General features: G+C 55.0%; 1 protein-coding gene across 1 annotated transcript; it reads left to right on the plus strand.

Annotated features, from left to right (window-relative positions):
- Nucleotides 1-6,479: 6,479 nt before the first annotated feature.
- On the plus strand, nt 6,480-15,640 carry MAP1S (microtubule associated protein 1S; the record flags this gene model as incomplete). Its single annotated transcript, XM_080928737.1, has 7 exons — nt 6,480-6,603; nt 9,405-9,509; nt 10,243-10,325; nt 10,863-11,003; nt 11,189-13,274; nt 14,627-14,850; nt 15,267-15,640. 7 exons carry the CDS (start codon nt 6,480-6,482, stop codon nt 15,420-15,422), a joined length of 2,919 nt encoding a protein of 972 aa, XP_080784863.1. The 3' UTR covers nt 15,423-15,640.
- Nucleotides 15,641-16,017: the final 377 nt, after the last annotated feature.

Here is a 16,017-nt window from a genome sequence, read left to right on the forward strand (position 1 = left end):
CAAGGACACCTGCCTTTCCCTCTCTGCCCATTCTATGGGGTCTACAGGCAGGGCTCAGCTCTCTTTTTTTCTTTTTGAGACTAGGCCTCACTATATAGTCCAGGCTGGCCAGGAGCTTCCCACCCTCCTGAGCCTCTGCATACTGGGGTCACAGGCGAGCATCCCCACATTTACCTGAAAGCTTTTTTAGGTAAAGTTTTATTTTTTATATAAGGCTAAACAAACAAACAAACTTCTAAGAATCTTGCCCAACTCATGCTTCTGTGACAACACGCTTTTTTCTCTTTTCCAGACAGGGTTTCATGTAGCCCAGGCTGGCCTTGACTTCACTGAGTAGCTGTCGATGTCCCTGAATTGCTCCTGCTTCCCCTTCCCCGGTGCTGAGATGACAGGCATGTGTCATAGCACCCATCACAAATGGCATGCTAACTGATTACTTAATTTTATTATTTTGAGACAGGGTCTCACTCTGTAGGCCAGGCTGGCCTCAAGCTCACCACCACACACAGCTTATCCAGGGACTTATGTGTATAAGTGTGCGCCCATGTGTGTATGTTTGTGCACCCTTGTGTGCCTGGTGTCAAGGAGTTGGGAGCGCTGGTTTGCCATGTTTGTGTCTTACTATTGACTCTAGAAGGTAATGAACCCATTCTCAGGAATGGTCAAATTGTTTTCTTCTGCTGAAGCCTGGCTGTGTTCACAGCCCTCCTGCAGTCACGACACTCACAGGGGTCATGCCATTCTTTTCTTAAAGATATATTTATATTATATATGAGTTCACTGTATCTGTCTCCACACACCAGAAGAGAGCATCAGATCCCATTACAGATGTTTGTGAGCCACCATGTGGTTTCTGGGATTTGAACTCAGGTTAAGAGCAGTCTGTGCTCCTAACCACTGAGCCATCCCCCCAGCCCAATGCCATTCTTGCTTTCTTCACATTTACCGGTGATCAGTTAGATTCCTATTAATTCTGAAGCCCCAGGGCTCTGTCCACTGTGTCTCAACTGACTCTGACTTGGATCTGTGGGTGCTGCTGCTGGCCCGCTCCTGGGCTGGCCCCAATCCCTTCTGTCAGTGGTTTCCTCTCCTGGCTTTTAACATCTTCAGGTCTTGCCATTACCCTGTGAGGCTCACAGAGGAAAGTGGCAAAGGAAGAGGGGTGTGGTGGGACTTCTGTCAGCCCAGCGTTAGGAAGACTGAGGCCTGAGAGATCAGTAGTTCAAGGTCAGCCTGAGCTACACAAAACAGAGAGAAACAGAAGTCTGTAAGGTGGCTCAGCTGGCGTAGGCACTTGGCATCAAGCCTGAGAACCTGCGTCACACCACTGGGTCTCATTATGGTGAAAGAAGAGAACTTCTAAGAGTTGTGCTCTGTCACAAGCATGCTGTGGCATGCACATGAGTGGTTGCACGCACACACACACACACACACACACACACACACTCAGAGTCTAGTTTACCCAGGTTGGACGAACACACTTGACACACTAGCCACTCAGGAGACAGGAGGAATGCAAAGTGAGGCCATCTTGGATAGCACCATGCTGCCTGCCAGATGTTCTCAGTTTGGATGGAGGTTCTGAAAAGGCCTCCACACCCTCTGAGGTGTTACAAAGTTTACACATGTCAAAAAATTCCTGAACAGAGGGCAGAAGAGATGGCTCAGCGTTTTCCAGAGATTCTGAGTTCGATTCCCATCAACCACAAGGTGTGGGTTCACAAGGATCTGTAACGGGGTCTGATGCTCTCTTCTGTCATGGAGGTAAACATGCAGATGGAGCACTCATATAAAACATACATCTTAAGATAGATCATGGATTAGCAAACATTAAGACTAAAACAAAGCCAATGAGGTAAAGCCGGGTGGTGGTGGAGCCCCTTTAGCCTCAGCACTCAGGAGGCAAAGGCGGGCAGATCTCTATGTAGTGAGTTTTAGGACAGCTATGTAGATACTCTGTCTGGAACAAGCACACATACACCCGTGCCTCCAATACCAAAAACCAATACGGAAAACAGTCCTGTTGACTGTCCCTTGCGGCCATTTGCGTGTAACTGGCTCACTTAACACTAGCTGGATCTGAACTGAGGGCTCAGCAATCAACCGTTAGAGCGTGATGGAATAGAAATAAAGGAGCTCCGGCAGGAAAAGGAAAGAGGAGGGAGAAGGTGGGAAGGCGCTGCTTGGGAGATAAGGCTCTGACTGACTGGCGTGTTAGGGAGGCACAGGATAGGTGCAAACTGGAGGGGGTGTGGCCGCGGGCTCCCCGCCTGGGAAGAAGAGGTTGCCGGAAGTTGGGGGTGGCTTTTGGGACTGGAAAAGCGCTCTGCCAGTGGGGGGTGGGGTGGGAGGGTGAGGGGTGGGGTGGAGAAGGAGGGAGTGAGGATAGGGTTCGGGTAGGGGGATCTCCAGAGCTATTGCGTGGAATGCAGAAGAGTTTTTGGGAGGAATGGAGAAGTCTGTGGTCGCTGTCAGAACTATAGCAATTGCTCACAAAGCTCAACAGGGCTAAGCTTGGTATCCGACATCTGCCAGCCCACGGTTGTTAATCCTAAATTCCAGGAGAGCCTAGTTTACGTCTGCCTAAAACCCTCTAGGGACAGGCTGGGGGTGGTTCTGAGGAAGAGTGACAGCCTAGACTCACCCAGGGAGTGGCTGGGGGCGTGGCTCAGAAATAGAGTGACAGTTTAGGATCCAGCAGGGAGGAGCTGGGGCCTGGCTCGACGCTAATCTTGGAATTTTGTTTCTTGAAAAACACAAAAATATAAGGAAGTGTTATCATTTTAACCCCAGGTGTGCTGATGCAGGCTGCTTTGACTGGCTGCAGCAATTGGCAATAATTTATGTCCTGCTCTAGCAATGGCGTGGTTTGGCCGGCGATAGGTACAGGGTAAGGGTTGTTGGTTGTTCAAGGGTTGGTTGCGGTTTGTTAGTCATACTCGAAGAAACAAAAGGAAAGAAAGTAGATTCAGGAATCTCTTTCCCCTCTAGCCTTCCTAATCTCCTATGTAGTGATAGGGGGTGAAACTGGGGGATAAAGGGTGGGGAAAAGAACCCACAAAGTTGCAAAGACTGGCTGCAGCTCAGGGATAGGGTGGCAGCCTAGAATCCGCCAGGGAAAGGGCTGAGGTGTGTCTAGGTTGGCTGGTCATGTGGAGCCCCACGCCTGGTTGCAGAGGTGGAGAGGGGCAGCTGGCTAAACAGCTTGGGAATAGAAAGTTGCAGAATAGAAAGTCTGACTGCCCCAAGGGCTCACAGCTTCCACCTCCCATCACTTCCTCTCCCGCCCCCATTCCTGTCTCCATGGGGACCAGACAGCTGCTCCTTAGCTGGCTGGATCTAGGTGTGGATAGAGGTGAGGGATGTGATCTGAGTCCCAAGTCTAGTATTTTGGAGTTGACCACTGAGTCATCTCTCTGGAGGCTTGTACTCCCCACGCTTGACTCCTTACCTTGGGGGACAGGAAAACCTCAAGGACATTTCTCTCTCTCTCTCTCTCTCTCTGTGTGTGATTTTTGCAGAACTTGAGATCTACAAAACCTAATGAAAATCCTCTCCCCAGCTGACTCATGTCAGAGATGTAGTGTGAAGCCCCAGGCCCAGATTATGACATTGATACTCACTACTAATGTAGTGGTGCAGTTGACAAACTGAGCTGACAAACTGAGGCAGGAGACTTGTCAGTTTGAGGTCATTGTGGAATATAGAGGGAGGGAATAAAAGAACAGTAGCGTCTTGGGCAGTGAGAGAGATCAAACTTCAGTCAAGGGCTCCTGGGTTTAAATCCCGAGGGACTGAGCAAATGAATGAGTGGAAAGTGGGGATGGGCTGTTGGGTCCATCCTGCAGAGCTGTGTCCCCTGCACAGAAGAGAGACAGAGAGCCTGCTGGTCTTCACCAGAGCTTCAGCTCTGATGTTGTGGTGAGATTTCACTGTCCATCCCTGGCTGGTCAAAAACTTTCTATGTAGACAAGGCTGACCACACACAGAGATCTTCCTACTTCTGCCCCTCCCCAGTGTGCTGGGATTAGATGCATGTCAACATGCCTCTCTCTCTCTCTCTCTCTCTCTCTTTCTCTCTCTCTCTCTCTCTCTCTCTTAAAAGAGTTCTTAGTGTTTGAGTGCACATACATATGTTCCCTTGGAGCAGGAGTTCCTTGCAGTTGGGACCTGTGCTGTGGGTGTTGGTGGGTCCTCCACCGATAGGACCCGAAATATGGTGAACTCTCCCTGGGCAGGGTGATGCCGAAGGAAACTCTGGTGGAAATCTGTAGTGGTCCTGATGTACAAATCGGTCTTCTGACATGAGTATAGGGGAGAAAGACTAATTGAACCAGCTAGTAGTTGGTTCCCTCCGAAGTTTCCCTCAGGAGCTCGTGCATCCTGGCGCCTCTCATAGGGAGCCCAAGTCCTTCTCATCGAGGTCCAGCCCATAGACGGTGTGAGGCCCAGTATTGGGTCTTCCCAGAGTTGAGTTGCTTGGGAAGCCTTGGGATTGCAGCCCAAAGTGGGTGGTGGGTCCCCTGCAAGAGGAGTTAAGGAGTTAAGTGGCTTAAAAAAAAGATTTATTTATTTATTTAATGTGAGTACACTGTAGCTTCAGACACACCAGAAGAGGGCATCTGATTCCATTACAGATGGTTGTGAGCCACCATGTAGTTGCTAGGAGTTGAACTCAAGACCTTTGGAAGAGTTGTCAGTGCTCTTAACCACTGAGCTATCTCTCCATCCCAGTTAGGAGCTCTTGAGAATTGAGCTATCCCTGTAGTCACTTGTGTTGATTTTAAAGGACTACCTCTGCCTTGTCTGGGACTCACTCTATATCCTAGATTAGCTTTCAACTCCTTATGTAGCCCAAGCTGTTTTGGGGCTTGCTCTATAGCCCAGGATGGCCTCAGACTCTCCAAGGTCACCCTCCCTTAGCCTTCTGTGATGAGTCAGGGATGTCGGGATGCATGGCCAAGCCCTTTCTGCACTTGATTTCAGCCAGAGGCCGAGAACAGACAATCCCAACTCTGTTTCCGTTATGACAGAGGAAATGACAAGCTGTCAACTTTTGCAGGCTGACCAGCCAAGGGTGAGGAGTCAGGATTCAGGAAGGATACTGGCGTCAAAAAGACAGGGGAAATCGTATCCAGGAACCCCAGACCATGGCTCAAGGCCATGGTTGTTGCTACACACTGACCAAGGAGGAAGTTGGCTTGGACGAGTCCCGGATAGAGCATCAATCAGCAGTAGGCTTGATTCTGCTTCCGGATGCTTCACAACAGTTCTGATTTGCCTTTTGCTTTTTTAAATTTTTTATTCTTTTTTAAAACAGTTTGTGTAACCCTGGCTGTCTTGTCAACTTTGTGTAGCCCAGTGTTGGCTTTGAGCTCACAGAATTCCTCTTGCCTCTGCATCTAGAGAGATGAGGTTAAAAAGGCACGAATCTTTGTCTTTTTAGTTTGTTTCCTTTTCATATTTGTCCTGATGTCGGCCAGGCTGGATTCATATTTGCTAGGTAGCTGAGGCTGTTAACTTCTGATTCTTCTGCCTCAAACTCCTTGAGAGTGACAAAGAAAGCACATGGATGGTTTTACTTGTTTATTCCGGAAACAGAAGCTGCACTCCTGAGGGGAGCCAGCCGGTCTTTCTTGGGATGAACAGCATTTCAAATACTTAACATGAAATGACCATAAAAGAAGTAAGATTGAATTGGGTGGTGGTGGTGCATATCTTTAATCCCAGCATTCAAGGAGGCAGAGGCAGGTTCAAGTCCAGCCTGGTCTACAGAGCAAGTTCTGAGACAGCCTGGGCTACACAGAAAGACTGTCTCGAAAAACAAACAAACACACAAACATGCAAGTTTGGGGTGAAATGTTCCAGGACTGGATGGAAGCCACATAGGCAATCTCTGTCACACACAGCCCAGGTGAATCCCACGCTGTCGCTGTCCTAAGAGCTGTGAGGCTGGAAGATCTAGAGACAAACTGACTTGGCGTCAGATGGTCTCTATCACTTAATAGGCTTGGTGACTTTACCCCTCCAAAATTGTCCTTTCTTCCAAACTGACAGGAACAGTGTCATACTGCAATGCCTGTCTCCCTTGGACCTGCCCCCCCCCCCCCCCCCCTGCAAACTGCTACACATCCCAAAGTTCTCTCTGTCAAAATCCAAACTCAGGAAGCTCGCAGTACCTGTCAGACTCTGGTTGTGTGGAACCCCTGTGATGGGATAAGTTTTCGGGGGGGGCAGAAATTCCAAGCGTTGCTGAATGGGAGAATGAATGAATGAGTGAATGAATGAAAAACTGGGATAACAACATCTTCGTACAGAGCCAGGTTCAGTCAGCTGATTTCCCAAAGCCCAGAGGGCACTGACAGAGGGGTGGAGAGGAGGGGGCGCTTCCGGCCGGGGTCTCCGGTGCTTCCGGTAAAATCCTTGAAGGGGCGTGACCAGCAGGGGCGGGGCGCTCAGAGCGTCCGGGCGGTGCGAAGATGGCGGCGGTGATGGCGGCGCCTGAGGCTGTGGAGGCGCCCAGTTCCCTGCTGTTGCTGGTGGTGGGCGGCGAGTGCGGGTGCCCTGGGCTGCTGGCCTACGTCCTGGAGGAGTTGGAAAGAGGTCGGGCTCGTGGGGACCTGGGGCGACGATGGTAGGGCGGGGCGTCCGGGGTTGGGGGTTCCGGCGCGCAGTGGGCCGGGGTCCGGGTGGGGTGCGGGGTCCCCGGACGCAACGTTCCGGGTGTGGCCCACGATCCAGACAGGCTTAGGGATGCACACGTGCCTAGCGGCCGTTTGGACAAAATGTTGCCACATGGGTTCCTGGGTCCGGGTGGGGCGCAGCGGGCTGGGATCCGCGTGGGACATGGCAGATGGGGCGTCGGATTCCGGGGGTAGAGGGTTCAGGAAGCGGCCTGGAGCCGGGTGGGCGCTGCGTCTCTGGCTTCGGGGTTCCGGCGGGGTGCGGCCTTCCTCCAACGGCCCCTCCCTTTGCCAGGCTCTCACGTTCCCGGGGCGCCCAGGGGCCTGCTTTCCCCGGCTGCTAATTGGTGCGTGGGTGGCGCGACCGCCCCGGGGATGCTTGGCACGAGGGGAGCTGACTCAGGCGCACCTGCCACACTGGGGCATCGGGCGCAGCAGCATCGTCTGCAACGGGGCAGCGAGTGCGATGCATGCCCTGGTCACCCCTGCGGTGGTGAGCTGAGGCCAGAGGAGCACTGCGCATTCCAGGCCAGCCTGGGCTACAGCCTTTTCAAAACAAGCCCTGGGGTTCAGTCGATAGAACTGACGTTGCCTGGAATGCTCGACCCTGGGCTTCATCCCCTGCATTCTGCATTTGTCATCTCAGCACCTCTGAGATGAACACAGGACAAAGGCCCTTACCTTAATAGAGCAATTGCACCCTACCTGGACTACTTGAGACCATGTCTCAAAAAATGAAATTCCCAGAACGACGAAGAATGCCCATTCAGGCTCAGCATACGGGGTGGGCTGAATGACAAGCAACGTCCCCTTGCCTTCTGAGAAATGGTGGGGTGCGGGGGAAGAGGACCCCAAGGAAAGCATGACTTCCATGGTGTCAGGGTACTCCAGGATGCCAAAGGCCTAGAGCAGAAGTTCTCAACTTGTGATTTACTACCCTTTTGGAGAGGGGTTACATATCAGATATTTACAGTTTGTAACCAGCAAAATTACAGTTACCAAGTAGCCATGAAAGTAACTTCATGGGGCTGGAGGGGTGGCTCAGTGATTAAGTGCAAGAGGACCTGAGTGAAGTGGAAACAACTAGGGTTCTCTGGAAAGTCATTTGGATGGGGTTTGCTGGGGCAAACAGGTGAAAGAACATTTCATTAAAACAGGCACACATATAAAAGGCTAACGACAGACTCAAGGGACATTTCACTGAAGCGGACACAGGAGAGGATGTTCTACTAAAACAAACACATAAAAAGACACATGATAAACGATTCTTTACTAATGACAGGCAAATATTGGTCTGCCTTACATTGTGTAGTTGAGCTACATTTGTTGAGACTGCATTAAAAAAACAAAATCATAAAACTTCTGATGGTCTACCACAGTTCTTTGCCTCTTCTGCAGACACGGGCTGAGACAGGACACATGGTGGACACCTGTTGGAGGGTGTGAGTAGGACTAGAGAGTGACAGACAGAGCGTGGCTCGCTGGGACAGCTGGTGCAACACATGTGGGTCTCACATCTTGGCTGATCTCTTCCCTGAGAGGAACAGCTGAGAACTTCTGCTGAGGTTCCTGTTGGTCCTGCTGAGCCTGGCTGAGGCCTGGCTGCCTCTGCTGGGCTGTATCACCACTGTGGCTAACCTGACCCTAGGGAGCTGGACTACTGACATACCCATAAAGGATTCCCAGACTGACAAAGCTGCCACAGCCAAGCTGTAAACTAAACTGCCAATTTCTGGACAACACAGATGAGTTACTCCAAAAAAACCTTTCCAAATAGGTCCACTTTTCCCAAATCCTTTCTTTTCCACTACCTCTAGTGAATGACAAGAGAGGTTAAAACATCTAAAATCCGTTATTAAAAATAAGATTTAAAAAAATTAAAAGTTACACATGAGTTCAATGCCTAGCACTCACACAAGTTGGCTACAGCCATTTGCCAGTTCAGCTCCAAGGTATCCAGTACCCTGGCTCCTGTGTGTGTGTGTGTGTGTGTGTGTGTGTGTGTGTGTGTGTGTGTGTGGCGGCATGTCTTTAAGAAACATGAAGAACTGTATTTAAAGGTTCATAGCATTAGGAAGGTTGACAGCCACTGCTTAGAGAGATGCCTGACTTGGAGTCTGAAGGGAGGGGACATAGTTAGAGACCCTGCATATTGGGGGAAGGTGCAAGGGGATGCTTCTCAGGTGGGAGTAGCCCAAGAGAGCCAAGTAAGTGTGTGATCTCAGCACTTTGGAGTTCAAGGCAGGAGATCTGCTGAAAAGCCAGTCTGTGCTAGTGTGAGATTGCTCCCCCGGATTCAGTAGGGAAGTGCTGAGAGCCTGTGGTGCTCCTCAGAGCTCAGCTTGGCAGTGTGTGCCTGTGACCCCACAACGGTGGGGACAAGATGGGCAACACTGTTGACCTTTGGCCTCCACATGGATACGTGTGCATGCACACACGCTTACACAGGTGTGCACATATGTACGTGTGCACATTTGTACCTGTGCACATTTGTACATGTGCACACAGAAAAATCCTGCATAAGTTTAGAGTCCTAAAAGAGCAGAGATCTGAAGCAAGTGGCTAGCCAGGGACTGGTCATTTTGTTGACCAGGCCTTAAGTTAGAAATGCCGAGGCCTCTCTGAGCTCCTCGACTCTGCCGCCCCAGAATCTAAGCTGTGGGAGTTGAGCAGTCAGGAGGGAGGGCACGGAGCTCAGCTTTTGTCTCCTGCTGCCTGCAGGTGTTCGCTCCTGGGAGGATGTGGACCCCGCCGTCTGCAGCCTGGATGAGCAGCTCAAGGCCTTTGTGTCCCGGCATTCGGCCACCTTCTCCAGCATTGTGAAAGGTGACCTGCCCACTCTGCCTCCCTTGGTCCTGCTGTGTGGCAGCTGTGTGCTGGGCATGGGGGGCATTGCTTAGGCCTGCACAGAGGTACTTCTGGTCTGCAGATGCTGCCTTGGCTTTGGGACGGTAGAAGCTAGTCATGTACTCTGTTCCTAGCTTACAGAAGGGTGCAATGACTTTAGGGAGGGGCCCTTGGGGTTGAGAACCAACAGGGAAACAGAGATGGGGTGCAGGGCACGCCACAGGAGATCCTGCGGTGGCCAGAGCAGCCCCTTCATGGATATTGCTTGTAGCTCGGCCCCGCCCAGTGGGTTGAGTCACCATGTACAGCTAGCTGCAGGAGGGGAAGGAAGTGTCCTTTTGGGTCACAGTGGCTTCCTGATCCCTGATCCAACGGAGAAAAAGCTGGAAGTGACCCACTGTGCCACAGCCCCTTTGAAAGCCCCTTCTGGGTAGTCTGGCCTGGTCTTTAGAGCCCTAGCAGCAGCAGCAGGGGAGGGACTGAAGCTGCTGCCTCCTGGCTTAGGTGCTGAGCACCTCTGGCTGATTGTCTCCGCTGTCCCTGTTTGAGGCCCAGGGCACCTGTGGGCTTTCATTTTCTCTGTTTGCTCTCAGCTATACCAGGTGCTCTGGCACCCTGTGTGGGTCCTGCAGCTTGAGTACCTGAGAGTGCCCTGGTGGCAGGATTTGGCATTAGGCAGCCTGAGTCAGGGCCTGGACCTGTCATCCCACAGGGCAGCGGAGCCTGCACCACCGTGGAGAGACCCTAGAGACGTTGGTCCTGCTGAACCCCTCTGACAAGTCCCTGTGTGATGAGGTAGGAGCAGGGGACCTATGCTATCCTCAGTCCTGACCCCGCATGTGTGCTTGACGCTTCTGCACCTACTTCCTCTCGTAGAGATGGGGCAGAAGGCTGGATCCTAGATGTCAGGGCTGTGCTGCTGTGTCTAGCTGGAGGCGGTAGGAACCAAGTGTTGCTGTGGCCTAGGTTGGCTTCAACCTGACCCAGGCAGGAGTTGCCCTGGGTGGCCAGGAGTCTTGGCTTTGGCCAGTCTGCACCTTCTTCCCAGTTGATCTGGGAATGTTGTCACAGGCCTGTCGTTCCTGCTGGAGGAGGCAGAGGCAGGAATAGGAGGTGAAGGCTAGCCTGTGTGTTTAGAGGAACCCTGCCTAGGGAAAGAGAAGGGCGTGGTGGGTCTCCAAGGAGTCTCACGTGGAGGAGCCCTACTCCACGGCAGATGCCAGCTGGAGCGGGAGGGCCGTGGTGGGCGCACCTGGCTGGTTCTGCTTTCCTTCACCTCAGAGCTGGGGCCTGGCCCAGTGCAGCTCACGAGGCCGCCCGCTTCACCCACAGCTCCGGAACCTCCTGACGGACCCTGCCCCTCACAAACTGCTGGTCCTGGCAGGGCCCTGCCTGGAGGAGACCGGGGAGCTGTTGCTGCAGACTGGGGGGTTCTCGGCCCACCACTTCCTGCAGGTGCTGGGGGACAAAGAGGTGAGTGGCTCCCTTGTCCCTTCCGCACGGACCTTCCCAAAGCCACTCACCCACAGCAGTAAGTGGGGATGGTGAACAGAATGGACTGTGGGCCAGAGACGCCCGGGGTGACCAGTGGCCTGGTGGGAACTAGGGGAAGTGGTGTCAAGTCCTTAGGTCCACGTGGTCCTGTGCTTGCCCTACAGGTCCAGGATGCACTGGCCTCCGCACCAGCTGCCCCGGTCCTCACTGTGTCCTGTCCAACCTTTGGGGACTGGGCGCTGCTGGACCCTGTGCCCGGGCTGCAGCTGCGACTAAATCCTCCTGCGCGGCTGCCGGCTTCAGAGGGCCTTCGTGCCTTCCTGGAGTATGTGGCTGAGTCCTTGGAGCCGCCATCGCCCTTTGAGTTGTTGGAGCCACCAGCTGCGGGCGGCTTTCTGCGCCTGGCACGACCCTGTTGCTATGTGTTCCCGGGTGGCCTGGGAGACGCTGCCTTCTTCGCTGTCAATGGCTTTACGGTGTTGGTGAACGGCGGCTCCAACCCCAAGTCGAGCTTCTGGAAGCTGGTGCGCCACCTGGACCGCGTGGATGCCGTGCTTGTGACCCATGCAGGTGCTGACAGCCTGCCCGGCCTCAACAGTCTGCTGCGCCGCAAGCTGGCAGAGCGTGAGGCAGCCGCAGGACCACAGGGACAGCATGAAGAGCGGCTACGTCGCCTGCTGTCGCCTGCGCTAGGTGTGGTGTTCCTGAACGCTCGTGAGGCTGCATCACGGTTACGTGGGGGCGAGGATGAGGCAGTGTGTGCACGGAGCCTGCTGCGGAGCCTGGGCATCGCACCTCTGCCGCTGCAGCGTGGCCCGCAGCCCTCTTGCCCCACAGTCCTTTTCGAGAAGTTGGGCGTAGGCCGCCTAGAGCTCTTTGTGCTGCACCCTCCTCCTGGGGATCCTGCAGCGCCTGCCTGCGCTCTGCTCGTGTGGCAGCCAGCGGCGCCCGGTGACAAGGTGGTGCGCGTGCTGTTTCCTGGTCGCACGCCACCCGCGCGCCTGCTGGATGGGCTACAGCGTCTGCAGCACCTGCCGTGCCTGCGCAGGCCGGTAGTCACTACGCACGACGTAGAAGCGCCCTCAAGGGCCAACAGCCAGGACAGTCTGGCCTCGAGGGATAGTGCACGCAAGGAGCCAGCCCGCGGCACTGTCGGCAGCACTGCCAGCAGGAGTGCAGTACGAAGGGAGCCTGCTCTGGCCACTCGTGACCCGAAGAAGGACACAAGACCCGGGCCCACTAGACCTACAACCCGGGACACGCGCCGCTCCGGTCCTGGTGTGGTCAACACAAAGCCTCGCGTGTCACAGAATGGGCCTCGTGCCCCAGTTCCCCCAGCACCACCCCCAGCCCCTGTGCCCAAGTGCCCTGGAGAAGCGGAAAACATGGAGTCTGAGCAGCCACCTGCCCCATCCCCGACCCTGTCACCAGCTCAGTCCCCACCACCTACAGCACCCAGCAATAGCCCTGAGCGCCTGTCACTCAGCCCACTGCGCCCAGAGCCTGCCCCGGATGCGTCGCCCTCAGCTACGACGCCCACGCTGACCACACCCTCTCTCCCTGCGGAGCTGGGCTCACCCCACTCAACCGAGGTGGACGAGTCGCTGTCCGTGTCCTTCGAGCAAGTGCTGCCAGCAGGCGACTCGGGGCTTAGTCTGCCCCTGCGCCTCGCGCGCCGCTCCACATCGCCCCACGATGTAGACCTGTGCCTCGTGTCACCCTGTGAGTTCTCGCACCGCAAGCCACCCCCTCCTGCATCTCCAGGCAGTTCGGACAGCAGTGCTCGGTCACAGGAGCGGCCACCGGAGACGCCACCCACGTCTGTGAGCGAGTCACTGCCCACCCTGTCCGACTCAGATCCTGTGCCCGCGGCAGATTCTGATGACGATGCGGGCAGTGAGAGCGCGGCCAGGGACCCGCTGCCCACACCTCGTGTGCCACCGCCACTGCCGGACGCACCAGGAATCTGCATGGTGGACCCGGAGGCGCTACCGCCTCGTGCGCGGCAGCCTCTCAGCAACGCCAATGCCAACCGTGGCCGCAAGGCCCCTACGAGGCCTAGCTCTGCCTCTGCCGCCCCTAAAGCCGCAACTGCAGCTGCCAAGACCAAGGGCCCCGCGGGGGACCGGAACCGGCCACTCAGCGCCCGCAGCGAGCCTGCTGACAGACCTGCCCGGGTGCCCCTCACCAGGAAGCCCTCGGTTCCTAAGACCACCCCCAAGACGGCTCCTGCCACCAGGACCTCCTCTGGTGAGTCCCTTCAATCTTCATGCTCCAGTTTTACCGCCTTCTGAGAGGCCTGCCTTCTGGTCTGGGTCTGGCTAAGATTGCTTTCTAGGAAATTCCCCTAGATCCTGGGCTTTCTGCTTCTCATCTTGTTGAAAAGGATAGTACTCGAGACACCTCTTGTCTTTGTCCCTGCGTGGCCTCTGTTGGTAGGGGGTGTTGCTGACAGGGTGTGTGACCGTGCAGCCCACTGCCCTCCTAGCTGTCACCTGCTTAAGCAGTTGGTGTCTTGTCTTGTGCTTTGAGATGGCTGCATGCCAGACCCTCTGCCTGCTGAGGTGAGAGGTCGGCTGCTGTTAGGCTTAACTCTTTTCTGTGTTCTGAGCAGGTTTTCTTAGCATAGTGGTGCAGCCTTTCATCTTGGCACTTAAGAGGCAGAGGCAGGTAGATCTTAGGACTTTGAGGCTAGCCTGGAGAGAGACCCTATCTCAGAGACAGACTGAGGGGTTTTGCACTACAGCCCAGGCTGGCCTTGAACCAGAAATGATCCTCTTTCCTTTCTCTGAGAATGCTGATTTACCAGGTGAGTGCTTGGCTTGATTTTGCATGTGAGTTCCAAGGGCAGTGCCTTCTGGACCCCCGGGCCTGTCCTGAAAGTAGGAAGTGACTCCCTGACACTGTCCAGCCAGGCAGCACTGAGTCCTGTGTCTGGGCTGTCCCCAGCAGGGCTCTGACCATAAGCACAGCTGCAGGTCACAGATCGGTTGAGGACCTAGTTGCAGGTGGCATCACACTGACAGGAGATTAAGTGACTGGGAGAGACTTGATACCCAGAGTGGCTCCTAGTGACCTCTGGAGACAGGGCCACACCTCTGAGGACAGTGCACGGCTCAGCATGTCAGATCCAGGCAGAGATGATGTTTGCAGCTTCTCCAGCCTCACATGTACTGGTGACTTTGGTCTACCCTGTGCCTCTGCAGACCTCAGGACCATGCTGGAGCCCCAGAGTCCCCAGCAGGGCTGTCTGCCTTGAGCAGAGCTGCCATTGGCCTCCCTGTGGCAGCTCTCTGCAGTCACCTTGTTCCTTGTGGTACTGAAGCTACTGCGGGCTCTGCTGTCCTGGCTCCCTGTCACCTGGGAGTGGGGACACCTACCACATGACTAGTTTTGTGAGCAGACTCAGTTGTGCATTTCAGGCTGCAGGCTGAGCTTACTCTCTGAGCACCCAGCTCCACGGCCTTTGAGCTTCAGCCACACAGGCAAAAACCCAGTGGATACAGGGTGCAGGCATCTGGGGTGACCTTGCCAGTGGGAGGTAATAGCCACCTACCACGGATAGCTACATGATTCCACCACTAACCTGTACGTCTCCATAGGACCAGGCAGCCGCTCTGCGCCGCTCGCTGCTGGCTCCCCTGTGTACCTGGACCTGGCCTACCTGCCTGGTGGTGGTGCCGGCCACCTGGATCAGAACTTCTTCCTGCGCGTGCGCGCGCTCTGCTATGTCATCAGTGGGCAAGGCCAGCGCCAGGAAGAGGGCCTGCGTGCTGTGCTGGATGCACTGCTGGCTGGCAAGCGGCAGTGGGACCTTGAGCTGCAGGTAGGTGGCCCAGGACTCGGGTCCTGCTCAGCCTAAGGGCCCTGGCATGGGGCCTAGGTGCCCTGTCCCCTGCAGGACACCTGGTGTCATGCAGCAGAGAAGTGCCATCAGCAGGTCGGGTGCTCCCCAAAGCTGTGTGGGGTCAGGGAATGGAGGCTCAGGGCCTCTGGTTGAGAGGCACGTTGCAGTCTGCTTCTGAAACTGCAGGAACAAAGGCCCCATGCCAGAGCTGCACCAGCTCAGTGGGGGCTGCAGCCAGGGGTATGTAGAGCCACTAGAGAGCCCAGGGACAGTGTGGCTCAACCACAGTGGTGTGTGGGCAGTGGGGGGCCAGCCTGGGCTGTGTGGTTGGTGCTACAGGGGAGGTGGGCCCTCAGGAGGGGAGAGAAAGGTCACCTGCTCCTGCTGTCCTCCAGGTCACACTGATCCCCACCTTCGACTCTGCGGTGATGCACAGGTGGTATGAGGAGACCCATGAGCAGCACCAGGCTCTGGGCATCAGGGTGCTGGGCAGTGGCAGCCTGGTGTCCATGCAGGACGAGGCCTTCCCCGCCTGCAAGGTGGAGTTCTAGCCCCACTGAAGGGAGACCTGGGCTCCGTGGGGAAGCCCCGTGTGACCTCCCGGCTTCATCCCAGCACCGAGAACCTTGAGAACCACGCCACTGTCTCTTGTCCACGCCCCACGGCAAGCACAGATCCACGTGCCTCTGTCCTAGAACTCAGGTTGCGGAGGCAGAAGATCTATTTGGAATCTGGGCCAGCCTGAGCTACATAGTGAATGTTTGTCTCAAAAACCACAAAAAATAAAGCAGATGGCTGAGATTTTGGTCTTGCTGTCTTAGGTTTCTTTTGCTGTACAAACACCAGGCCATAGAGAACTGGAGAGGGTTTGTTTAGGGCAGGAGCGCAGGCCAGAGTTGACGGGGAGGCCATGGTGGGTGCTGCTTGCCGGCCGCTCCAGTCAGCCTACTTTCTTACCCAGGCCAGTCAGGTGGAGGGAGGCATTTTCTTATCGACAGTTCCTCTTCCCAAGTCACCCTCGGCACCACACTTGGGGAGAATTGAATAAGGAATGAAGGCTAGGGTGTGCTGGGTACTTGACAAAAGTTACAGTCATCTGACAACTGTAGATGTCTGTACATCTCAGTTGGAAGTTGGGATTGAGAA

The sequence above is a fragment of the Micromys minutus genome (assembly GCF_963924665.1).
Source record: "Micromys minutus genome assembly, chromosome: 14".
In the NCBI taxonomy this organism is placed as follows: Eukaryota; Metazoa; Chordata; class Mammalia; order Rodentia; family Muridae; genus Micromys; species Micromys minutus.